Source organism: Triturus cristatus, chromosome 10 (genome assembly GCF_964204655.1).
Source record: "Triturus cristatus chromosome 10, aTriCri1.1, whole genome shotgun sequence".
Taxonomy (NCBI): Eukaryota; Metazoa; Chordata; class Amphibia; order Caudata; family Salamandridae; genus Triturus; species Triturus cristatus.
In genome coordinates this window covers 163769860-163797476 of record NC_140593.1, presented here as the reverse complement: position 1 = coordinate 163797476, position 27617 = coordinate 163769860, and the positions used below count along the sequence as shown (strand labels likewise).

The window sequence follows — 27617 nt, the reverse complement described above, 5'->3', positions numbered from 1 at the left end:
GATAAATGTGACGAACTCCATCCTGGACCTGCCACAAAATCTATTGCAGAATACAGTCACTGGGGAGAGAAGGGTTATATCTGGACAAACTGGAGACACAAATGAAAGTCAATGTTAAAGGGCCGGGAGGTTGGATAGTAGACAGGCCCAGCCGTTGAGTCTACCGGTAATTGATTTACCTCCGGAATCCACCCCTTACGTAGTAGTCCTGGGGAATATTCCATCTCTCCCCCGGGGAATTAACAAGGACGATGGGCAGTTAAAAAATAAAGTACTTCACTGGCTATCAAATGACACCACTTTGGGCGCTCGGGTGGCCAAAAAAATCATCATGGTCCACAGAGTTAGCTGGATCGGCAGCTCTTGTAAGTCGGGCACGGGTGATTGTGTTATTATTAACTTTGATAGGCCTCATCTTGCTGGTAGGATACTGTATAGGGGACACACTTCCCACTTTTTTCAGTTCTGGTTCTGTTGTCAGGGCCTTACCACTGGGCTTTTTTTTATAAACCGGACCCCGCAGGGTACATTTATAGGAATGTTTCTATAGAAGCCTAACTTGTTGGGCGGTCACATAGATTTCCACCTGCTTTCACACATTTGCCTACTCCTGCGGTCCATGCAACACACATGGCAAGCTGTCAATATATTGCTCCTCCCACGCTGAATTTAATTAACACATTTTCCCCATTAGCAGGGATGGAGGAGTGTGGTTGACTCGGGAGCTCCTCAATTTTTGCATGTGACCCGGATCTAAGCATACAGCACTCACCAGTGCTTGACGAAGAGGTCTCTTGTATGTCTGCTAACAATATTCTAACATGAAACGTTGCAGGGCTGGATAATAAGTTCCATGACCCAACCTGATTGCAATTTGTGAACCAATTCCCCGTGATTTTTTTTCAGGAAACGTGGTTGGTCGATTGCGATTTATTTTTGGAAGGTTATAAGGCTTTCTTTGTGCCAGCCTCCCCTTCGGCGGGTGGTAGACCAAAGGGCGGTCTTGTGACGTATATATCCCTGGCAGTTGACTGCCAGATCCAGGTTGTGCCGTCTCGTAGTCCATGAATATTAGCGTCGCTATTAAAAAGGGGGGGCCACTAGATTGGGTCGTATTAATTTTTATAATTCTATGGCCGCCCCCCAGCTGCCTGTAATATTACAGCCCTGGGTTCGTTTATAAGGCAGACCTATGGGTCTATCTTGCATAACCTTTTGGTCCTTGGTGATTTTAATATCCACCCTTGCAGAGACCCAAGGTCAACTTGCATTTCTGAGTTAGGCTGCCCACGGATGAGGGAGATTCACTTTGAACATCTTGCTGAGGGGGAATCACTAAATAGTCTATTAAATGAATTCGATATGGTGTCCTTGATGTCTCTATCCCACCCGCACTGTACATTTTCCGTCCCAAACTTTAAAGGGAGAGGTAGGGGGTCTTTAATAGATTATATTTTAATTTCTTCCTCTCTACAAACTTTATTCTGTGGTTTTAACATCGTGGAGAGTGTCTGTAGTGACCACAACCCGTTCTGTGTCCAAATGCGTGGTCCGCTTTTAGCACAAATTAGCAGCATGGCAATTAAGGGTATGCTTAGACCAACTGATGGCACACGTCGGCTTAAATGGTCCCAGTTTTCTCCAGATGATTTTTATTATGCAGTAAGAGAATCCTGTGCTTCTGAGTTGGCTTTGTGTACCTCTGAAGGCACATCCCCTAGCGAAGTTATCAGTTCCTATAAAGCAATTCCTATTAAAGTTGGTGATCTTTTAAGTGCTCCGGCCCATAGAGTAGCTACCTCAACTCCCAGATGGTTTGATTCTTCATGCTCCCAGGCTGCGAAAAGGTTGAGGGTAGCCCTGTCAGCTAAGCCGAGAAATCATTCTCAGGTTCGCGCATGTTGCAAAGTATATAAATTAACATTGGCTAAACGGAATGCCGCTTTAAAAGAGGAGGCTTGGCGGGAGTTGCTCGAGTCTAGTACCTTAAGGAATAGCTCTAGGTTTTGGAGCATTGTTAATAGACCGCTTTTTGAATATGAAGCTGGGGGGGCTCCAGATTCACATATTACTGAGGAGGAATGGGTGCTCCATTTTAAATCAATATTTGAAGATCCTACAGAGCAATTAGATCAGCCATGTCGTGTTCTGAATGCCTCGGTAGTGATTTTTGAACAGGGTGAGGTTGAGGCATTGCAGGGTTAACCAGTAACAAAGCTCCTGGACCAGATGGTATCCCCCCGGATTTGTTTAAGTCGGAGCCATCTTTTTGGGCTCCGGTCCTCGTGGCTGTGCTTAACGCAGCTGCTTCGAACATTGCCCTGAGTCCTGGGCCAACTCCACTATAGTTCACGTTTTCAAGAAGGGAGATCGGAATAGCACTCATTGCTATAGGCCAATCTTCCTTCTTGATTCGGTGGTCAAGGTTGTGGGCCATATTCTCCTGGAAAAAATATCCTCTTGGGCGGAGGAGCATAAGATCTTGTCTGACGTCCAGTTTGGATTTCGTCCAGGGTGATTAACCGTGGCCCAATGTCTCAATCTAACCATGTTAATGAGTAAATATACAGTCGCGCACCCAGGTACTATCTATCTTGCCTTCATTTTTTTTTTTTTTTAAACAGACTTTATTGGGTCACAAAACAGAATACAGTCAATCCCCTTCCCCATTACTCCGCCCTCCAGCCAATTCAGAGCGTAGAGCAGTGACCAGTCCACCAAACTGATCACAACTGTACAGCATTCACCCCATCAACATCTATGCTACGAGGCAGTCCATCCACAGGATTAATCCACAGCGAGTGTGCGATATAACCAATATGCCCCCCTCCCCATCCCCCAGCAACCCCCCCAACATATCCCCCCACCCTAATCACCCACCCAAGCATGTCGCCAGTATCTATCATAATTACATGTGTATCAAAGCCTCCCCTGCCACTTGTCGGATCCGCTTCCCACATACCACAGCAGAAATTGCCTCAAGAGCATAGGGGGAAGCCTGTTACAGGGTTCTCAAGGGGCCGGGGTCTCATCATCCTCCACCGGATCCCCCCCGTCCCCCACAGCCGAGCGCTTGATCTATCTTGCCTTCATGGACTTGTCTTTCGCATTCGATTGCGTGAATAGGGTTAAACTGTGGCAGTCCATGAGGGCAATGGGGGTAGAGAATAACATCGTTAATTTTCTAGAGGACCTTCACAAGTCAACCAAGGCCAACGTTAGGTTCTCCCAGGACCTTCGTGTTTCTAGGGATTTTGAGATTAAGAGGGGAGTACGGCAAGGCTGTATCCTGGCTCCATTCTTGTTTAATTTCTATATTAACAAATTGGATAGAGTCTTAAGAGCTACCGGGGTAGACTATCCGCATGTAGGGCGGTGTGGACTTCCCGTCCTACTGTATGCGGACGATGCCGTCCTTCTATCAAGGACTGTTATCGGCCTGCAATCCTTGCTAGATGCATCTTCTAACTTCATGGCGGATCGGGATCTAATAACCAACAACTCGAAATCATATATAATGCAGGTGGGGTCTCGACCCAAAAAAAGTTTTGAATTTCGAGTTGGCCCCGCTAGAGTCCCCCGCACTAACCTTTTTCTTTTCTTGGAGTCCTTTTGGATGATCAAATTAAATAGGGGCCTCTAATTACTAGGAAAAGGGGGGACTTGGCCAGGGTGAATGCAGCTATTTTTAGCTTTGCATCTAAACTAGGGAAGAGACCAATTGCAGCTTTGCTGAAGGTTTACCAAGCGAAAAGTGTGGCTATAGCTAGTTATGGAAGCAAAATTTGGGGGTATGTTGCAGTGGACTTTCTTCAGTTGACTGAGAATAATTTTTTGAAGCGCTTGTTGTGTGCGCCCCATGGACTGTCAAATCTGGCGGCCCATGAGGAATTGGGGGTCCCATTTTTAAGCGATACCCTAGCACTACGTCCACTTGTGTTCTGGTTGAAGTGTTGGTTGAATCAGGCGTTAACACACAATCATCTGATCTTGAAAGAGTGTATATCCCTAGATAATGCATCTCGTATACCGTGGCTCAACTATATCAGAAGTGGCTTTGAAGGGCTTGGGCGTGCTGACTTATACTCTAATCCTGAAACTATTGTTAAAAAGGACGTGGGGAATCCTTCCTCACACTCAGGAAAATGGAAAGGGATGAGCGGGAAATTCTTAAACCAAGTGTTTGCAATTTTTTAATGCTCAAAACAACTCCTTATACTGAGCCTTATCTCCTAGGGTCTTTATCCTTACATGAGCGATTTACTGACAAGGTTTCGCATGAATCTCTTTCACCTACTGCTAACCAGGCCTAAAGGATGTAGCAGAGGTAAAGTGTTAGCATCCTGTGGTTGCGATGGATAGTCGCCACAGGATCTGCTACACTTTACGCTTTTTTGTAAATTTTTTGCGATCCCTCTAATTAATGGAGATGCTTTTATGGTACTATGTTTTTAAGTGTCATAGATCATAATGGGAGATTGTGCAATGGGTTCTCTTCATATCTGAAAAAGTGTGCTATTTAATGATCCGTTGTTTTAATGTATCATGGCTTTTATGTAACTTTTATGGGATTATTTCTCTGAAAGCTAATAAAGTTTATTTGAATGAATGAATATTTTAAATGTAATACTTTCCAATACTCTAACCCCCCATCCCACACACACCAACATTAACTATTCGTTGTCACAATTCTCTAGGAAAACCTTAACACCAGTCTCACATGTGTGCCATGTAAGCATAACATGAACAAAACCTCCCGGTATGTAGAATTGGTGCAGGCCTGTTACTGTACTGATTTACGTATAATTTGTGACACAGATTCCTCACAGTTTGGACAGATATGCAAACATTACCTCCCAAAAGGTGGAGGGTCTGAGGAGGGGACTCAAAGCAAACAGTCTTGCAGAACCACAGTCGAAATGGCCTTCTCTACGGACTGGACTTTTGAGGTATTAGTGCTTAGTAAATGTATGCAGAGATGCCTGATTAGTGGCCTGACAGTGCTTTAGGATAGGAACACTCTTCACCAACGCTGTGTCGCAACTGTAGCCCTGGTGGAATGGGCTCATAGGCCCTACGAGGGCACCTTCTTGGCCACTGCAAAACACATATTAATGTACAGAACTATTCACTTGGACAGAGTTCTTCATTTTGCATCACTTTCCTCTGCATTTTTTAAAATGTATTTTAGAAAATAAACATCGTACACTTTCCACTTAAGTACCATCATAATAACTCTGCATCTTATGCCCACGGCATGATAAAGAACTCCAACAATACAAAATGTATAACTACCACACAATCACTCTCCTCGGTGAGACCTGCACTTTTGTACATCAGCAACAATCTCAACATTATTTCCCAGTACTTTCATCCTCTTGACAGTGGCAAAACCCATGGAGAGCTGTCATCTACATGGTACTCCTTTGTGCGTTCAATATAAAGGCCTAGGAATCTCCTCAGATCAAGCCACTGAAGTGTCTTCTCTTCTTTGAGGGATGTGATGGGAAGAAACACTCTGGACGGGAAAGTGACTGACCTATGTGGAAGGCTGATACCCCCCTTTGGCAGAAAGGAAGTGGGGTCCTCAACACCAATTTATAAGGAAAAAGGTGGTTATGGGGGTTGCACAGACAGCACCTGTAGTGGTGCACAGAAGAGATAACAATAATTAAGACTGTCTTAATGGCAAGGAGCCTTAAAGAACAACTATGTATAGATCAAAAAGCGTACAAATCAAGAACACAAGAACTAAATTAAGGGCTACTGAGCCATAATGAATGTTTCAATCCTTTTAGGAACATCATCATAATAGGTAATTTGAAAGGTAAAGTTTGGTCAGGCAAGCACAGAAAGGCTGAAAAGGCCGACATATAACCTTTAACAAGCAAGAGATCAAGCAGACTGTCACTACACTAAGTCACAAATGTTTCTTGGTGTCTTGAGGGACATTTGGCTTCAAGAATCACATTCACTTTTTCAGACACTAAATCAAAACTGCTCAGTGGTCGCCACTTAATCTTCACGCATAGAGGCGTAGACTGTGGGAACGTGGGTGTAGGACCCTGTCCTGTTGCGGAGACAGGAGGTCCTCCGGAAGTGACAAGAGAGATCGAAGGGCAAATGCTCAAGAAGTCCTTTTACCACACTCTCCTGGTCCAATTCTAGACAATCAACATGACTTTTGCCCGGTATGATTCCCTTTGGAACTCTAGGTCGGAGCAACTCTAGGAACAAAATTCAACATTCCACACCTCCCTGCTTGTTTGAATACCCGTTGGCAGTCATGTAGTCTAACAGGACCTGCACAAGATGTCCCTTAAAGGACAGTAAAAAGTCTTTCAAAGTCAGCCACACGGTGCAAAGTTCAAGTAGGTTGATGTGGGGTTGTCACTCCACTGGGGACCATAGACCTCTTATCTCCACCTCTCCCAGGTAACCTCCCACAGATGATGTATCCATCACTAATGTGAGCTCTGGGAGAGCAAGGGAGAGTGGCCTGCTGCAATACATAATGGCGTCTACCTGCTACCAATAAATGGGAAAGTCTTGTTTGTGACACAGATGTTGTCAAGCAGGCAGTCAGCCCCAGTGTTGCACCCACTTGAGCCAGAAACTTCAATGCAAAGTGTAAAGTCCACATGTGCCAAGGGGCACAAGGTTATTGAGGCCAGAAGTCCAAGAAGCTTCATAGCCATTCTCACTGAGACCCAGGATTGAGCTCAAACATAAGGATAATATCTTGAATGCCAGAATCATTGCAGGAATGGAAATACTTCGAACATCACCATGTCTAGGGTGGGCCTCTCTAATGGGAACCTACTCTGCAGGTCGGTGCTCAGATTGCAGATGGAAAGTTTCAGGAATGACAGAAGGGTGACCATTGTCAGAAGCCTGTTTGTGACTCAATCAATCAAGTACGTCTTGCAGAGCGCGACTTGTCAACCCGGAGGGTCTCCTGGAACTGAGTACTGCGACCCTTGGAGAGCCATGTCTTGAGCTTCTTCCTGAAATCCTCAAGCAATGGGGAGGTGAGTAGATGGAGGGAGAGGTCGTTCCAGGACTTGGCTGCCAATAAACTTGAGCAGCCAGTCATTGGCACACAGCTATACATGTATCGCTGATCTGCAAAGATGGGTCAGGACCACCATCATCACCTATGTAATTACCTGAGGAGCGGAAGAGAGGCCTAAAGGCAGGGTAGCAAACTGAAAACGCCCCAACCCCACCATGAACCACAGGGAGCATCTATGGGACTGTAGGATGGGTATACAACTCATCCAGCAAGTCCAAGGAGACTATCAGTCCTTTATATCAAGGGCAGAATGGACCTGAGCAAGAGTGAGCATTTTGAATTTGCCCTTCCATAAAAAGGCTTAAACTGGCTATAGCCCTCCAGCCTTCTTGTGCAGCAGGAAGTAGCTGGGTTAACACTCCTTGCCTTTTTCTGGCTATTATACTCTCTTGATGGCCCACTTGGCCAGGAGCAAACTGTTCTCATGCAGAAGAATGGCTGTATGATCCACTGGAACTTAACTTTGAGCGGGGGGGGGGGGGTGAAATTATAGGCAGGCATAACCTTATTGAATTATTTACAGCATCCAATGATCTGAAATATAGGATATCAAGCCGAGTAGGAAAAATCAGATCTGGCCTCCTACTCATCAGAGTGGCTTGGCAGTCGTTGGGGCAGGTGAGGTTGAGAATTTCTGTACCTGGTGGTGTGTGCAGTCTTGGTCACCATCTCATCCTCTGGAGCTATGAAAAGCCTGAGCTGGTTGCTGACTGGCTGTGAGGGAAGTTGATATGTCAGACCTTGCAAGTAGCCTTTAAAGTTTCTATATTGCAGGGGAAACTAGTGGGCAAGTGAGAGTAATCCCAGGGAACAGGCAGTCCCACGCCCGTCTTCAAACCATTCCACTGCTGAGTTGGCCTTCTCCCCAAATGGTGTGGATCAATCACAGGACATGCCTACTGGGGATGTCTGGACATTACCAGAAAATCAATTTACACGCATTGAGGCATTATGCATGATCACGATACTTGTCGAGGAACAGGCGGTCCCTTGGTGTAGAGCTATATCAAACAATGAGCATAGAAATTAAATAAGTTCTAAGCCACAAGCTTTGAAAGAAGTTTTTTTAAAACTATTTATTCAATCACAAAACAGAAGAACTTAATGGAAGTGGGAAACATAAAACAAAAGACAGCGACAAGGGGAATACTTTACAACTCAGGCATTTCTAAAAATAAGTGACAAGTAACAATGCTACAAAGATTCTGTCACGATCTTTGGTACCAATGCTATTGAACTTATAAATCAGTGACATATGCAATAGTCATGGTACTATGTGTTGACGACATTTCGATTCCATTTATTAATATAGGGATCATCATCAGGACTTAAATTATGCCTCAGACTTAACGTTGTCTAGCATCAATTCCAGGCAAGATGATGACTGGGCATAGACGTTGTGAGTGACAGTATTTGTGGGCAGGTTCTGCCGTGAAGGGATAGTACGCATCTAGAGGTAATCAAAGGAAGCCCAATAGTCGAGGAAGTATCTTACAAAATAGCCGTAAATGGAAACCAAGTCACAAGTTGAGAATGCTGTTGTGGTGGGGGAAGTGATGAGATATGAAGGTTCTATTTCACCCGTGCTCCATCACATCAAGCCCATTCAAATTACTCACCAACTCTGTGAATCCAGGAGACGGACACTTTTCCGATTTTCAGGCTGTGAACCTTCACGTTTTGCTGCTTCCAGTTTCAGGCAGTTTCAGTACTATGACCAGATCTAAATTCTGATTGGAATTGGTCTAGGAGTTGAAACGGTTCTATATGGTTTGAGAGTTGTGTGTGAACACATTTTTCTAGCAGTTTGGTTAGTCATGCTATTAGAAATTGTGAGGAAGTTGTTAGGGTCAGATAAGATTGCAATAGATTTCTTAGGGATGGGGTTAACTTGACCTATTTTGAGGCAATCAGTAATCAAGCCCTGCGTGAGTGATTTGTGGACATGCCTTAGACCAGAGTGGGAGCACGAAAGATCTAAGCTCTTTGAAGCACTAGGCAGGCAGAGGATCATTGAAATGATTTGAAGGTTTAAGTGAAGATATCGTTTTGAATAGTTCGGTCTCATCTGGTAGTGAGAAAGAGTTCCACGACGCATTGTTTTTTGGGTATATTCCATATAGCCAGAAAGAGGGGAACTTAACATGAGTAACAATGGAGAGAGAGTTGGCTGGGTCGAAAAAAAAATTTGGTACGGTGGAATGTAGTGCTAGATAAATTTTTCTTGTCTTTTCTCTAAAGTGTGTAAAGAATTCTATGTCAGGACCGGAGGCTCAAATTATGCTTTACTCTCTCATATGTATTGCTCAGCAGCCTTAAGAAACAAACAACAGCCAAAGACTACAAATTCCATGAGTCTTTGTAATGAACACAAAACAACCAAAGACCCATAAACAATATCAAAGGACAGCACTTCCTCTTTCTTTGTTGCTCAGTAGCCAAATAAGTGCCTTCCTTTGATATTGCTTATATTGTGCTCAGTGCAGGTGATATTTGCGAGTAGAGATTTATTTCCTTTTTTTTTTATATTTATTTTTTATTGATGACTCTTATCAACAGTACACAGTTCCAAAACATTTACCGGGAATGCATTATTGCTCACTATTACAACGGTTTAGTTTCCTTAATCACTCATAAGTTATACATAGGCTGTCTGGTTTTAGGTTTAAACCTATAAAAACTGATAAAACCCCACCGAAAGGGAAATAGCCCTCACCAGTGTAAACAAATAAACATTGAAAAAACACCTGCACAACCAAAAACTAAATGCCATTCAAAGAAAGGAAAAGGAGAGTGAAAGAGTCATTTTTTTCTTCCTGAAAGAGCTAATACAATATAACTTTGTTATACAAGCAAACAGCAAGACAGACTGGGCTAACATTACTCTGCTTGAGTTTTGTTGTTTAGACATGCCACGAAAATATTGTTTCTTCTTCCTTTTTGCTTGTTTCATTTTTGTTCTCTTTGGTCTAAAGATGCAGGGTTAAGAAGCATGGTTTAGGACTTGTTTAATTATTTTAGAAACTGTAGAGAATCAGGAAATATCAAAATCATATTTGATATTTTGGCTGCGTTTGATTTTTTCCACTGATGGGTAAAATGGCTGGTTTCCTAAGAATCTCTCCCAATATGTGCCATCACATTTACCCACAGAAAATGGGTAAAAACCCTTGAGTCATCAGCCCCCACTTTCTAGCGAGTTAGTATTGAAAGTAGGTGAATTGCTAACACCTCAAGCTTTCAACATTCAATGCAATATATAGTGACAAGTATATGTGAAAGAGTGCTATCACCAAGCATCCAGGGCAGTTTTGAAAAGATGACACCGGACTTTTGGAAAATATGGGAACACTGTCACTTAGACTGCTGCTACAAAAAGGTTCTTTCCAAGTCAACAAAGATTGGAGTGATATTGTTTGTATTTACAGTGATTCAGCTCCGTATATGAAAAAGTTGTGATATGACCTGTCAAAATTGATACCTGAGCTGAAGTGCTTCCCTGTAAGAGATCCTTGCCACTTGTTACATGTTATGCTGAAAGCATCTTTACAATCTCCAGAATTAATGTAGAATTCTATTGACTTTTTAGTCCATTTTGGTGCACTGTTTTTTATGCACGGGAACTAAAGCGCAAATATTTATCATTTTGAGCTTTGTGTGGCATCAACGAAAGAGTCATCTCAACTGTATCGCTTAGCTGATGGTTCTTAGTACAAGGGGCTGTGAATGCTATATTATCCATGTTTTTACAGAATTTTTGCTTAGTGATAACGCCAAAGGCAAGAAATGTGAGGATCTTTGGTCGCATATTGATGGTACAATTTACTGCATTCTTGGATTTTTACAGGAAAGCATAGCTGCTGTAGTGGACATAATTAAATCACTAGAGTCTGACAACACCCTTGTCTGTCAAGTGTTCAGCAACAATTGGTGTATATGTGAAACATCTCCTTGAGAGTAGGCTAAGTGACACCTTTAGTGACTTTACGAGTACGAATCTGACAGTTTCCGGCTTTGGCAGGCTGTCAATTGTTTGCGCGCTTGGCAGGAGTCAGAAGTTTCCCTTTGAGCGGAGTAATTATTTTTTTTTGTGTGGCTACAGTGTTGCGGTTCAACCTTTTGGGCTGTTTTTTTCCTGTGTACTGACCCAGAAGTCTTGGCAAAGCATACATTTGGACCACACTTCTGGATTTAATTACTTTACCAGTGGTAGCCTTGGGGGCACTGCACCTTTGCTTTTTTTTGGGGACCAACATTGACTTATCACCCTAACTCTGACAATGGCGGGTGAAATGGATCCCTGGGAACCTGTTGAAGAGGAACAGCCTCTTCTCCCTATCCACATTGGCCTGGTAGATGCTATTGACGCATCCCTGGAGAGGGCGGTGTCCTCCACCCTTGAACCCTTGAGCCGCCGTATCATTGAACTCACTGTTCGGTGCAGGGTGGGCACCTCTACCGACGGTGATTGGGGGGGAACCCAGGGTGGCTTCGAATGGCCCCTCCAAGGGCAAAGCTATGGTCAAAGCCCCGGCCACCATTCAGGGGGCCGCTTCCTCCCAAGATGCCTTTGAGAGACTGCGCTAGGCATTCCTTAAGAGACGCCTGGACCCTAGCGAGGTGCTTGAAGATTCCCAGCCGGTCGGGACCCCCGATAACGATTCCTGTCCTCAAGATGGGGCAGATGATGCTATCGGGGAAGACAGGCCCAGATGGGGAGTCTGACGACGAGCCTGGTCCGAGCAGACCCAGGCGACTGGAAGGCGGCGCCAAGAAAGCCCGGCTGGATGTACCTCAGTCTCAAGACTCGGCTGACCTCTCGGGTATGTTGAACCTAGAGGATATATATCAACCCCACTCTGCGGATTGGATACTGGCGCCCCTCGTGGCATCCTATGTGGTTAGCCACATTCAGAAGCTGATGGACCAGGAGGTCTGTGGCTGCCTTAGGGCGGAGTGCCCCCCGCAATCCCTGCCAAACAAAGTGGCTTGCACCCTAAAAATCGATGCCAGAATGGCCACATTCATTGGTAAATTTATCAAAGATCCGAAAAAGGGTCTGGATCGCTCTTGGTGGGCCTGCCAAGATAAGGCCTTGGATCTGCTGGGGCCACTTACAAAGATATGGGACTTGGCACAGGATGCCAAGGAGACAGGCCATCTCATAGATCCCACGATCCTCTCGGGTTGGGCTCAAAGGGTCCTTTGTTTTCTAGGTAATGCGAATTGCGCATTATCTACTGAGCGTAGACACTCGTTACTGATTAAGATTGAGCCTCGACTTGATGAATTGGCCTCTACTGAGGCTGGGTCAGTAGCGAACGGAGGCCTCTTCGGAGATCCGTTCATTAAGGAGTTATCTCGTATTGTGAATACTTTCTCCTCGTTGGATAAGGCCCAGCAATCGATTAAAAAAGTATTCAGTCAGCAAATTTTTGGAGGGGCCGGAAGAGGTAGGGGGCCCTCCTCCGGCCATCCTTCCAACACAAACCCCCAACAATGCACCTGGTGGACCCACCGGTAAGGATTGCCCCTGTTTTCCGACCAGAGGTGGGGTGAAGGCTGAAGTGGTTCCGGCACAATTGGGCAGCAATTACAGGGGATTCCTGGGTATTACAGACAATGATGGGTTTTCATATAGAGCTCCATGGAACCCCACACCAGACTTCTCACCCCACCTCTCGTTTTTTCCAGAGAAAAGGCGCAGGTGATAGACAGAGAGATACAAGATCTCCTGCAGAAAAGGGCTATCGTGAACACAACCCTTCACTCTGATGGTTTCTTGAGCAATATTTTCTTTGTTGAAAATAAGGACAAGAGTTTCAGATCGGTAATCAACCTCCTGGACTTCAACCAGTGGGTGGTGTATTGCCACTTCAAAATGGGTGGTATTCACCTTTTCAGAGATGTGCTCTTACCAAACAACTGGTTGGTTCGACTCGACCTGAAGGACGCGTACCTTACGGTCCCTATTTTCCTACCACACAGACGTTTCCTACAATTTCAATGGGATGGACTCGTTTACGAGTTCACCTGTCTACCGTTTGGTCTGTCATCGGCCCCTTGGTGCTTCACCAAGCAGTTGAGACCAGCCATGGAGTGGCTCCGGGCTCAAGATGTGCGCCTCATAGTCTACCTGGATGATATTATGTTGATGCACCAGGAGGAAAGCCTTTTGATTGCTCAATTCAGACTGACTCAGGATCTTCTACAGAACCTGGGTTTCATACTGAACAACCAGAAATCGGTTTACGTGCCGGAGCAAAAGTTGACCTTCTTGGGTTTTGAGGTCGATACGGTACGACAATGCCTCAGATTGCCCCAACAGAGCATTTGAATCGCAGGGAACTGAAGCGGACCCTGCAGAGAGAGAAGTTCTCATTACGTCACCTAGCCTGAATCGTCGGTCTCCTATCATCGTCAATTCAGGCAATCTTTCCGGGACCATTACATTACTGGGCCCTTCAACATCTGCACCACGGACTCTCCTGCACACAGGAGAGAACGCAATCACAGGAAGCCCGGGAAGAGCTTCAGTGGCGTTTCAAGCATATGCAGGCCTGGAACGATCAGGCCATCTTTGGTTCAGCCCTCGACCTGGTCATTGAGTCAGATGCCAGTCGTCAGGGTTGGGGCGCCCGCTGTGGAGATGTTACTACAGGTGGGCATTGGTCCATGCATGAGCAGTCTATGCACATCAACTGCCTAAAGTTTCTGGCCGGATCGTTCACAATTCGAAGTCTGGCGGCCAACAAGGTTTCCTGTGCCATCCTCTTGAAGATGGACAATATCTCGGCTGTGAGATATATCAACAGACTAGGGGGCACATGGTCCAAACGTCTGGCGGATTTGCCAAGGACTTCTGGACCTATTGTCGCGGTCTGACGGTCACGGCGGAGTACGTTCCAGTGTCTCTCAATCAGACAGCAGATTGGCACTCCAGACACCTTCAGAATTACAGTGCTTGGAAACTGGATCCGGTGATCTAGAAGAGCCTGATGATCCGGTGGGGTTCCTGTCAGGTGGATCTCTTCGCATCACGCCTCAATGACCAACTTCTCAGTTTTTTCAGTTGGCGCCCGGATCCTCTGGCGGAGGCGACAGATGCCTTCTTGCAGGATTGGAGCCTGATTCGGAGGTATGCGTTTCCCCTGTTTGCCATGATACCCAGGCTCATGGTGCTGGTCCGGAGGCAGAAGGCAGAGGTAATTTTGGTGACACTGAGTTGAAAATCTCAAGTCTGGTACCCAGTTTGTCTGGAACTTTCTATGGATTTTTAAATTCAACTTCCCCAGACACCTCTTCTACTGATGGACGCGGGAGACAACTTGCACCCTCTGGTTCGGGAGGGCAACCTCCATCTGATAGGTTGGAGGATTACAGAGGACGTTGGGAAGTCCCGGGACTTTCGGAGACAGCTTCCTCCCTTATCAAGAATACATGGGCAGAGTCTACCGTCAAGCGATATAGATCTTCCTGGAGGAAGTGAACACGCTGGTGTTTGTGACGGGGTTTTGATCCAGTGGGAACTGATGTGATCAATGTAGTCAATTACCTGTCCGAATTAGTCGACAGAGGTTTGGCCTATCGATCGATCAATGTGAGTCGATCGGCAATATCAGCAGGTCACATGCCCACTCAGGGCGTCCCGATAGGGGAACACCCTCTAGTATGTCGGTTGTTGAGAGGCATACGCCTCTCTTTCCAGTCATTACCGAAGTACTCACTCCTCTTTGTGGGATGTGAATTCGGTGCTGCGTTTGCTACAATCTTGGCAGGATAACTCTTATCTTTCTCGTAAGGAGCTAACAGGTAAGCTGATTATGCTCCTTTGTCTTATCTCGTACAAACGGGTTCCGGACGTCCCAGCCTTGGAGGTTACGGCGGGCAAGTTCACAATGGAAGGGGTGTCATTCACTGTTAGCTGTCGCACAAAGTATAATACTAGGGTGGTACACTACCTGGCTTTTCCGGGTCACTCTAAGTTGTATGTGGTCCGCTGTCTTAGAGCGTATGAAATGATGACGAAGAATACAGACCTTCAGGGGTCTCTCAACTTCTTATTTCACTCAAGACACCTTTCAAAGCGGTGAAGGCCACCACAATTGCCATCTGGGTGAGATGGGTGCTCCAGGAAGCTGGTATTGATACAACGGCCTTTGGAGCCCATTCAACGCGAGGAGCCATGGCTTCCAAGGCCTTTGCCCTTGGTGAGCGATTATAGGACATTCTTAGAGTGGCAAACTGGTCCTCGGATTCTACCTTTAAGGCCTTCTATTTTAAACCCATCTTGGGAATGGCTTCTCTGGTGGTTGATCAGCTTTGAACTAGCATAATCGGAGCCACTGGTCCTGACATAGAATATAAAATTTCCTAGCTAGAGTGAAGGAAAGTTTCAATTCTATTAAGGATGCGGAGGCGAGGATTATCCCACCCATTGGACTCAAGTCCTGTTCCTCCCGTAAAGTTGCAGTCTGCATATTGGCTAAGTATCTTATTTTGGGAGGGTTTTTGGAGCAATGCTTAGAGTCAGCTTTAATGCTTACAGTGTCAATGATTATTGTTGGTTGATTAACCTGACTCTTTATTGTTCATACAGAGATACTGGACGTTTTTCCCTTCTCTGATGCTATCTTCTTGTCTTTGCAGGACCGGAGCAGAAACAAGACTATTAATGGAAATGCGGGCTCTATTGTTTCGCCCAAAGAAAGAGGAAGTGCTGTCCTTTGATATTGTTTGTATGGGACTATCTTTATGGTTGTTTTGCGTTGATTACAAAGACTCATGGGATTTGTAGTCTTTGGCTTGTTTGTTTCTTAAGGCTGCTGAGCAATAAATATGAGAGAGTAAAGCATAATCCCCGGCTCTGCGTCCTTAATAGAATTGAAACTTTCCTTCACGCTAGCTAAAAAATGTTTATAGTCCTCATCGCTAGGGAATGAGTCCTAAGTGTAGAGTACAGGTTGGTTGAGTGGTTTGCTTGTTGTTTGATAATTCTGAAGAGTTTTTTTGGTCTATTTTTGGCATTGCTAGCTGTTATGTAAAGTAATTGGCTTTGGCGCAATGGATGCGTTTGTTGTACGCACTTCTTGTCATCCTCAACTGCTTAAGGTTTGTTGTGGAAGGAGAGCTTCCCCATGATCTCTCTGCCACCCTTAGTTTACGTCTTACCTCGTTAAGGGAGCAGTTAAACCAACTGAACCACTTGCTGGGAATCTTTTTGAGCTATTTTAGAGAAATCTCGTCAACCAATTTCGTCAATGAGGTGATGTAAAGTTCCATAAGGTCATCCAGATTTGACATATTCAGGGGCGGAGGAAGTCGGTTATTGCTGATGTAGGAGAGATCATTAGCGTGTATGTTCCTCAGATCTCTTGCCCACTGCTTGGTCTTACAAGAGGTTGTCCTTGTCTGCTCATCACCCTTTCAATGATGATAAAAGAGATACAGTAGTGGTCTGATCAGTCACAACGTGATATGTTATCCAGTTGGATAACGTTGTCTTTGGCAATGATTAAATCAAGGGTGGCTCTTTTTTTGTGGGTAGTTCCACCGCAGGATTGAGTTAAGTTTAGGTCTGAGAGGAAGGCCTTGAAAGTGCACAGTAGGGGATAATTTATGTTGTTCCAGTGTAAACTAAAAATACCCAAAGAAGATATGGTTATGTGTTGCTCAGAGATATAGGAAATGGTCTCCATTAAATGTTTGACAAAAAGAAGAATATCACCTGGGGGTTGATAGAGCGTGTGAAGTGTACAGACTATTTTGTCATTGTTCCAGATTTCGATGCTCAGGTGTCATCAGGACATCAGAGTAGTTTGTGTGTGTCTCAGGGTAAGAGTGGAGCGAAAGATGCATCTATGCTGCCTCCAACTTTAACCGGTCTATCCAGTCTGATGATGTCATAATCAGGGGGAACTAAGATGCACAGAATTGGTGAGGAAGAGTCATTGAGCCAAGTTTCAGTTAGGATCAGTAGGTCCAGTTTATGCGTAAGTATGAGTTTGGCAATATCTGCAGTGTGTTTAATCACTAATCTGCAGTTAAGAAGCATCGATTTGATGTGAGATTTAGTTACCACCGTTTTAAGGTGAGCAGTGGAGACAGGTAATACATTATCTTTGTTCATAGTTCTGAGATTGATGCAGTGTTCTCTAAGCGGGTAGGAGGAAATAGTTAGGATCCTGAATGATGCAGGCAATTACTTATTACGAGAGGAGTTGTAAGACAGTAAAAAGGAGTGAATGTCAGCCTCCGTTAAATGGTCAGTAATCCATTGGGGCCTGGATAGGTGGTTGGGATGTGGCCATGGTTTTCAGTGTAGGCTCGCCGAGATTACGATGGACGAAGATCTATTTTGGTTGTGTTTAGCCATTGCAGGATGGCAACGTTGGTTGAGCTTAGGGGTGGTATTTAGGTTCCAGAGTTTCTCCAACTTCATTTAGAAGTGGAACAGATTCTGTAGGCTCTCTTTCACTGACTGAAGATCATACTTGAGGTCTGCCAGCTTATCAACAATGGACGATGTGTTTAAAGAAAAAGCGGGTGCTCTAGGGGAAGACAGTGCATGAGTGTGCAGAGAGTGGTGGTATGCAATATGCATTCCTCAGCGGTAAGGTGGCAAGTATAGATGACGTGACGGGAAGTGAGAGGTGGCTAGTGGGTGGTTCACTGGAGTAGAGAGGAAGAGGGGTCGGAAGAGGAGCCTGCTTGGATTCAGCGATATGCCACTCATGCATAAGGGTAGAAGAAACCCATGGGTTGCGACGCAAGGTGGATGAGTGAAGGGTCCATTGGGGTGGAGGCGAGGGGGAGGAGAAAGAGGTGGAGGATGCAATATGGGGTTTTAATGCAGAGGAGAGGCTTTGATTTGGTGAAGCAGACGGCACAGTACAGTCCAAAGAATTTTTGAACCTCAAAGATTTTATCAAATTACTCAAGATTACGGTCAGATGCTTGAATAAGGATGTTCCCATTGTTGTATATAGATATTGCGTGATCAGCCTTAAAGTCTAGTGAAAGTATTCTAGTTATTTAGAAACCGTGAGGAGTTTTCCTTAACAGCTTGGATCGGAGCAAGGAGGTTAGGACTCTTCTCCATTTAGCTCTTCTCTTAGGGAAAAAGATTAGGTTGTTAACCACTTATGGTACATAGTCTATCTCCCTTCAAGTTTGGCAGGTTTTTCTGTAAGTTATCCCTATCAAGATTAATTTAATTGACCACCTTGCAATTAACAGAACAAATTTATTTTTGACTCTGCCCTCCTCTTTCATCCTCGCATTAGGAATTTTATTGATTTGGATATAGCAACTTTTTAAGTTTCTTTTTCCTCGAATTTTTCATGTAAAATGTTACTGCTTTGTAAGAAGTCATTCAATTGTTCATTTTGTTGTTGAAGTTACCCATCTACGAATGACTACTTTATATTTTTCCCCACTGTGCTTAGTATTAAGGTCCTTTTGACCGAGTCTAAAATGATTTTATTCTGCCCGTTTTATTTATTTTATTTTTGTTACATGGGATGTATTTTACTATTTATTTCATCATAAATGTTTTTTTTCGCACTTTATGATAAAGGCGCAAGGGTGGACCCTATACGGGGCTACACTCTGCCACTTACAAGGCACCATGAAGATGTTACTGAGTTCAAATGTGCCATCTGTGAGCACTCAGGAGCAACTGCTTTATGAAAGTGGGATCCAGTCTGTCGCCTGTGATTATTCTAAGGTAGTGGTTCTTAACCTGCATTCCTGGGACACCTGGGGAGTCTGCGAAGCCTATACACAAGGGTACGTGACTCTTTAGGAAATGAAATAATAACAGATTAATAAAGTATATATATGCGAAGAAGCAAAATGTACAACTTAAAGTCTATTCTAGTCAAGGGAATTTCTAGAGTGCATGGCTACCCAGAAGGGTCTACCAGCGTTAACCAGCTTCAGGTACTTCTAAAAGAAATTGGTATAATTGAACAGAACTGTTTTAACAGTTTCCTACATTTTGTTTCAGATTACGTTGTCCTTATGTGCTGTGGGAGCATGTTCTAGTGCTTGGGAGACAGGAAGGCAAAGGAACTTTCTCCACTCCTAGATCTCTTTATCTGAGATACTGCAAACAGCTGCTCGTTGGTGGAGTGCAGCGTTCCTGACATATTATAGAGTGCAAGAAGACTCTGAATTAGCTTCGGACCCTTTTTATTCATTGCTCGATGAGCTATGCACAGTGCTATAAAATGTATTCTTTTAAGCACTGTAACCAATGCAGACTTGCCAGGGCCGCAGTTGCGGGTTGGTGTTTATGGATTTTTATCGACCCATATGCAAGTGGCATCATTCTGGGTGACTTGTAGTCTTTTTTTAACAGCCTTGGGGCTTCCCAGTTATAGAGAGTTACCATAATCGAATCTTGAAATGACAAATCTCTCAACCACTATTCTATGTGATGGTTCAGGTAGCCATCTCAGAAACTTTCTCAATGTCCTTAGTAGGCCAAAGCAGGTTTCTGCTTGTTTTTTTTCCCCTTGAGATGCTATTGAGATGTCATCATCGAGTCAAAAGCCCAGACGCTTAACCTCCGATTCTGAGGTTGGTCGAGTGCCCAAAAAGTCTGGCCAGTTCATCTCCATCCACCTCGCAGGGTGTTTTCCACCAACATCACCACCATTTTGTCCCAATTTAGTTTAAGGCAGCCTGCTGCCATCCACCATCACCACCATTTTGTCCCAATTTAGTTTAAGGCAGCCAGCTGCCATCCAGTCAACTACCTGTTTCAGGCAGTGAGTTAGTTGGGTAGAGGTTTTGTCAGTCGGTGATGAAAGTGAGATGATAATCTGTGTAAGATATAGAGGAGAAGCTGGGACCCTTTATGACCTCCGCCCCATTTTAGGCTCTGATAATCTGAAGGAATTTGAAATTGGAAGCAAAGCCTACGTTAGGGGGGCTGGGTTCCCTAATTATTAAGTCAGGGTCCACTGAAGTCAAAAGTTTAAGAAGCACTGTTCTAAGGGTCAGGAATCTGCTGTTATACATATCCATCAAAGATGGGCACTCTTCATTAACGATCCCACTCATAGTAAGAAACAAATGTACCAAATGAGTAACTGGAAATTTCAACATCCCGTTTGCCACCACCAATCCACGTCTCACTGAATCATCGAACTTCCTATCAAGTCTCTCCAGTAAAGTACATTTTCGGCCCACTCAAAGTGCCAGAAACGTCATCCAAAATTCTGCGAAATCTTTAAACTTTTTCTTTTCAGAATGAAAGTTTCACTATTACTTTTCACCGATTTCTCAATATCTTGTCAAGGTGACCAGACACACTTTCTGATAATGTAATGCTGCTAATATCAGAAAACGGAATAAAATAAATTATGTTAGAAAAACTGAATCAGAAAACCGCAATCTATTTAGTTTACGCAAAAATGTGGGTCTCTAGGTTTCTTACTCTGCTTCGATAATAAAGTTGGGAAGGCGAAATGCCAATCGAATACAGAAATATACCCACTCAAATTCTAAAAGGTAAGCTGTAGGTAAAGTTACAAAGATATGATGACGGGACTGAGAGCTTGAAAAAAAGACAAACTTGCAATAAAACGTAAAAATGTTCAATATATCAATTATGTTCTAATTATTATCAACTGGCACTAGCCATTGAAAGCATATTAAGTGTTGCATACATAGTAAAGCTCCTTAGCAATATGGAAAGGCAAGATCAGTATAATAAGGCATGCCACACGTCGTTCTTCTTGAGTCAGTGCACGTCACTGTTAGGCTTAACAACGATTGAAGAGACTGTCTAAGGGTTTTCATCTCACTCTGGGCACCACAAAGCCCCCCAGAAATTCCTATGCCCTGATGGGATCCTTAGATTGTGCTTGGGTACGAAAAGTTGCTGACAGATATTACAAACAGATATACATATCATGATTTTAATGTATACTATACAGGCGACTACGGGTCTGTTCCAATTGACTAAAGATTGTGCAGTTGTTTGTTGGATATTATACTGGTGTATTTTTGTGCACTGTTGATTCATTGCTCTTTGGTTGTGGTGTTTGCACGTGGGCCACTTTGCACTTATTTCAGTGTGATATCCACCTAGGTATGTAGTTTATGCTGAAAATACACACTTTTTGTAACTTGTGCCTGTATAATGCTCTCTTTGCAAATCATATTTTTACAGTAATTCTGCTGTGTTCGAATCATAGCCCTACTTTGAATGAGTTCGGTGTGAGCCTTTTAACGTATACAAGTTCTTCCTATCGCATTTTATGAGATTAGAAACAGAAAGTAATATTTACCAACGAAGAGAACGACAAGGATTGCGCATCCGACGACTGGAAGTTGTAGGACTAAAAAACAAAACAACAATTTTTTAGTAAAGTACACTGAAGGGTAATTAAACACATACCACATGCATTAGCGTGCGATAATTAACTGTCACTATAGAAAGACGCCCACGCGTATATGATTAAAAGCAATTGATCAAAAGTCACTTTATAGAAGTGCGCCTCAAATTATTTAAATCCAAACAACCCTGAATTAAACATAAGACCACAATCATCCGATAGGCCAAATAAACCAACCAGGTGTACTGCCATTGTGTAGTTGTAACAATCATAAAAGGTTGCTAAACAGCATGGTTGCTTATAGGTTAGAACATTTATATAGCGCTTCATACATGATGGGGCTGTCTGCTTGGAATAGCTGGAAGGCTAAAAAGAAAAACAAAAAGGTCGATTGGCAATGCAAAAAGACAACCCTAAACAATATGAGATCCTGTATATTATCTCAGAACCAAGAAGAGGTCTAGATGAGCACAAAGAACATATGCATACACTTGCACATCACAGAAGGGCCAGTGTGCTGTTATGCTACATTACAAAAGATGACAGATTTAAACAGCTTGAGTCATCTGGTCTCATATGAAGAGGGGTCGACATTGTCATGGCAGTAGATAGTGAGCTACTCCTGTGGTGGTTTCCAGAAAAAAATGGAGGTGGTTGGGGGGGGGGGGGATGGGGGGGGGTACGGCATGGGTGACCCCTGTAAATGTCTTGACTAGGGATGTTAGTGGCCTGAGGGATAGTTTAAATGTAAAGTGGTTGTAAAATATTTGCAGGGACATAGACATGACATGTTGCTCCTCAAAGAAACCCCTCTGCTAGGGAGCTAGTTAAACTTTGTGGGTGAGGATGGATCAAAGGTCTTCATCCTATTCTGAAGTAAAAGCTAGATATGTTCAGAGGAAATTATACCCAGCACCATTAATATCATTAGTGCTATAATAGCGACCACATCAAACTAAGTACATTAGTGGCCACCATATGAAAAATTACTAGCAGCGATCACCTCAGTTCATCAGGCAGTTGCCAACAATAATGCAATAAAGGCTCTTTCGATATGGAATGTCTCTCTGTCCGTAGTGCATAACGGCCATAGCTGCAATGCCGCTGGCACCAAGGTAATACTACTAATAATAAGTCTCCCTAGCGCCACATGACTTAGCACTCAAAAATCAGCTTTAAATATATTTTGTAAATTCAACCATTTGTCTAAAAACATCAGTTTATGCTTTCTGAAAATATGCACAATTTCCTCTCCAATACACACTATTAAATCAACTAAGCAAAAGTTCTTAATTTAGCAGATTGGGCTGCACACAGGAGAGCAATTTACAGGAAGATGGAGAGCTACAAATAGCTCAGAAGCTACTCGCTGGAGACCCCTTGGATAGATACAAACTGTTAGTCCTGCAACTCCAGAGACATGGCAATATTTGCTAGAAAAGAGACTGCGCATCACACTGGAAGTTGCACAATTCACAGGGGTGTTTAGTGGCTGTCCATGGGTTCTGGGATATCATTATGCGTTTAAACTCTCTGTTAAGACTCCATGGGTTAGTCCTAGACAAGATAGGCCATCTGCTGGCGGAGCCCACTGTTGCTACTCACTTCTGCGGGCTCAACCTAAACAAAGTTATGAATGAAAGCCTTGACAGGTAGCCTGGTAATCCAGGGGAAATGACTAGACAAACACAGGTGCACTTCACATGAGCCTTTTGCCTTGTAGATATCCCGAGTATCAAACACTGCCTACACAAACTCTGGAGAGCATGCTTGTTTCCTCAAAAGTTGCTATTCCCAGGTCTCAGTTGCAGAGAACCCCACGACATAAGTAACTGAATGCATGGCACGAGGCACCTCTGACACCTTACCAAATACAGCTGCGAAGTACCCCACAACATCAGAAGCGTAATAGATGGGCATGGGCACTTCTGACCACCAGCCGTTGGTGTTGACGGTTTGGGAACACCGCATCCAACAACAAGTGGCGGCTGATTGCCTGACAGTAATAGACCAGGAGAAAGTCAAAAAACTGCAGGAGGGCACTTTACAATGCTTCCAAGAGAATAACGGATAGGTCACAGCAAACATCACTCTTTGTGAAGAGTGTAAGATGCCATTAAGGGTCAAACCCTTTTACGAGTGCATCATAATAGACAGAAATTGACAGAACAAATTATGGAGACGGACGGGAAGATAATGTAAGCTCAACAAGCCCTGAATAAACTTTCTAGGTGGACAGGTTTTGTACTGGTTTTCTTGCAACACCTACGTTAGGAAGTTGCAAGGAAGAGGATGCCTGTGTACACTACTTTAAAATCCAGTATCAGTCTTCAGTGGATTGTGGTGGTTCTGGCAGGGCACATTTCTTGGGAGAACTTCCGCTGCCTGAATGGCTGAATGTGATAGGTTGGGACTGGAGATGAGGATGACACAAGAGGTCAGCTAAGCCATTCAGCAGCTACAGTCGAGGAAGATGTCAGATCTGAACAGCATCCCTACTGAACTGTTCAAACTGCCTTATGGCTAGATCAAACCACAATCAAAATGTTTGAGGTGGACAGAAAGGTGAGTCAAGTGATGATGCTGAAATGCAAGAGGAGAAAGACTTGAGACAAGTACCACCTTTGATGGTTCCATCTTGCTCCTTAACATGGTTCTTGCCAAATTGCAGCTGCCTGTGAGCTCCTCTCTATGCACCCAGACCATCCATTTTTGTGTGGTAGAGGTCAACAAGAAAGGCCCTCCTAAGGCTCTATAATTGCATTAAGAGTGACTGAGCCACTTGAATTGTTATCCTTAGGCACAGAGAAGACCGTCAACTCCACTGAGGGAGACACATACAGTACTACCCTGTACTATACATAGACCCCAAGATTAATGCAGTGCGGTCTCTGTAAAATGGGTAGGGGTGCCTAATACCCCTCTGGCTGTATGTATTGTCCATGGAGTTGACCACTAAGTTTTGTTCTAGAATGGAAGTTGGGAATTAGGTTTGCCTAAAAAAGAAAAAACTTACTAAGAATAATGAAGGGGTCTGATTCTAGGATTGGAGGTCGCCACCAGTCGGCATCGATTTCTGGAAAGACATCTACCAGGACAGAATGAGAATTCCAAATATGATGTTGACAAAAACGACTTTTCTCCCTACTTTGTAGCACATCTCTTTTCAAAATGAGATTATTTAGCTCTTGGAATTCCTCAATTTTCTCTAAAAAATGACATACAAAAGCGCTGTGACTTTTTCTTAAAGACTTGAGAGGACATTTAAGTCTGTGGAGGGATGACAGAAGGTCATGGGCAGCATTGTGTACCTTGTGCAGATCTGCATTTGAGGATGTTATCTACCTCCTGTGCATCCAAATGTACATCTGATCCTTCGCCCTATGCAGGAAGAATCAGAGTACATAGACTCAATATAGGAAAGGAGACATAGATGAATTACCTATGTAGTGGAGGAGTAAAACTAGAAGGCCACTATGACAATGACTGGTTGGAAAGACAATCTGGCCGGAGACCCTATTCTGGTCTTGTGCAACCCTATGCAAGGTCTTTGCATTGGGAGGGTTTAAAAACTACAGCTTGATCGATATCGATAAATAGAGATCTGACTGGACTGACTTGGAGACTATCCTGGGGTAAACAACTTTGTAGGAAATAGAGGTAATCTTACCGGGTGCTGACCAAGAGTTCTATGGATGACTCATCAGTTCATGCATATGTTCCCCATGACTTTTCTGAGCTTGCATATGGGCCAAAGCTAAAAATGCAGACAGACATCTACTGCGTTTTAGCAGCCCAACGGTCCCAAGAATCTTGACAGCACTACTTGGGAAGCACTGCTTTACAACTATCTGCACAACTTAGGGCCTAAATAACTCAGGGGATAAAGAGGAGTACAGATATTTGAAGATTTTTAACATCTTGGAAAGAAAACCCACACACTGGAATGAGTTGCCAGACTGTCTTAGAATTCTGACTGAAGCATTGCTACTGATTTTGTCCAATAAACAGTCAACATGCTAGACTGCACTGGGAATCTTGGAAGACTAGAATGAGGCATTCATGCGTCCCAAGGAAGTGTCTATTCAGGATAGTTTCAGATTATTTCAGCTAAAGATGCTTCTTTTCGTGGGCCTAATATAATACAAATAGGCTCCATGGGAATGGTCTGAGATATAGTTTGTCACAGGTGTAGTATGGAAGGGCATCTTGCTATATTCGATTTGGAAATGTACCATGATACATATTTATTGGGTAAAGGGTGACAGGGAAACAAATAAAATCCTGGAGAAGCAAATACTCTTAACACATCGAACAGCAGTGCTAGGATTATTTGGGCACCTGTACTCACCCAAGTATAGCATGGTCCTATTTTCAATGAGACTAGTGACTGCCAAAAGAAATATTAGAAGAGAGAGGGTGTCAGCTCTCTGAAGTTCGAAACATGGTGAGCAGGAAAGGACTGGTGTTCACTGAAAAAGCTGGTTTGTCTGAAAAATCTCCTACCCTTGCTGAAATAGTGTGGTTTGTAGTTCTAGCACCCTAGATTTCCCAAACCCCTTCCAACTGCTCACTGCCCCATGGGAAATTATGCTGTAATTGTGCTGTACACTTCATAAATGTATCCCGCCTCGGGGTTTCTATAGATAACCCTTTTCTTTTTTGTTTTATGTTGTTTATTGCTCATTGAATTTCCATTTCATTTTTGCTATTTATAAAGCACAACTCCTCACCCAGGGCTTCATGGTTCTGAAAATGTAAGAGATTCAAAATTTGAACTGAGATGTGGGCAAGGGCATTTCATTTCAGAATTTTCCTGCATGGGAATATGGTACAGGAGCATACGAGACTTGGAAAGAACAAATATGAGAGGCTGCTGGAGAAGTAGAAGCAACTAATACCCTCAACACTATGTCATGACAAAAACTGTGAATCACCACATAACCAACTCATGCTTTTAAAAATACCCTGACATAGTGTTGAGGGTATTAGTTGAACACTGGGGGTGCACAGAAGGCAGTAACTGATAGGATTTTGAATGTTAGTTGGTATACACACAGAATGTTGACTGGTCCTGGTAGACCATATTCACTAATTCTAGCCACATGCATTTATTATTTGTAGAGTTCCCCCAAAGAAGGCTTTCCCCGAAATGCATTGGGAGTGCAGCACAGAGATTCAGCCTTCAAGCGCAACACTTTTGTAACAATGTGATGTAAACATTGTACATTGTTGAGATATTGTTTCATGCTATGTAGAACCAGCCAGAATACATGGCAATTAAACAGCAAATTGTTGTTGACAAAAAGAAGAATTAAAAAAAGAAGAATATAACTACATATGTGTATACTATTTTGAGTCTGAAAAAAGGATTTGATTAAAACATTACATGAATGATTTGTATGCCCTATTCAATAGGCAAGAATATTCATCACTTTGAATGGTGACACTGAAAAATAAATTAGATTGAACATGTTAGACTGGATACCCTCATGGGTGATTAACCGCAGTCTACAAATCCAGATTGACTGGTTGGTTGATTGAGTTGCCACTTGCAAGGGAGTTACCAAAGCTAAGTAACTTGTTCTTCTGATAAATACTTCTAATCGAAGATTCCTCACCTTGAGAATAGATACCAAAGCAGTACCTCCCAGGTTATGGCAATGTTAACCGGCTCAGACCAAAAGGTCCTGCAGGACAGAGTGGGCAAAGTGACCTTCGCGATGGACCTCACTGTCCAGGCAGTAATGCTTTGTGACTATATGGACTGACTCCCACCTAGCAGCCTGGCAAATATCTCCAGTTGGCAAGCATAGTGGTAACAGCCTTGGCTCTGGCGGAAGGACCCCATAGGTCTTCTGAAGGCTGCTTCTTTGCCGGGGTGAAGCATATTTGGATGCAGAGAATGATTCATCTTGAGATAGTCCTTTTTTGCACTGCCTTGAATTTCTTTGCCCTGGAGAATCCCACAAAAAGCTGATTGTTCATACGATGTTCCCTGGACGTCTCTTCGTCCTTGGAGGGATAAGGCAGAGCAAAGAAGCCTGTCAGACATGAAATAGTGTGACCACTTTCGGTAGAAAATAAGTTCTGGTCCTCAGCACTAGCTTGTCTGGGAAGAATTAAATATACGGCAGGTTAAAACACAGCACAGGAGCTCACTAACCTGTTGAGTAGAAAGTATGGTGATA

General features: G+C 43.7%; 1 protein-coding gene across 3 annotated transcripts in view; it reads right to left on the bottom strand.

Annotated features, from left to right (window-relative positions):
- Positions 1-27617, bottom strand: part of PHKA1 (phosphorylase kinase regulatory subunit alpha 1) — a 1109231-nt gene that overhangs the window by 146781 nt on the left and 934833 nt on the right. For all 3 annotated transcript variants that reach the window (XM_085630734.1, XM_085630735.1, XM_085630736.1), the window contains one exon: positions 21379-21429. In XM_085630734.1, the coding sequence (XP_085486860.1) occupies positions 21379-21429 (51 nt within the window). The remainder of the gene's footprint in view (positions 1-21378; positions 21430-27617) is intronic.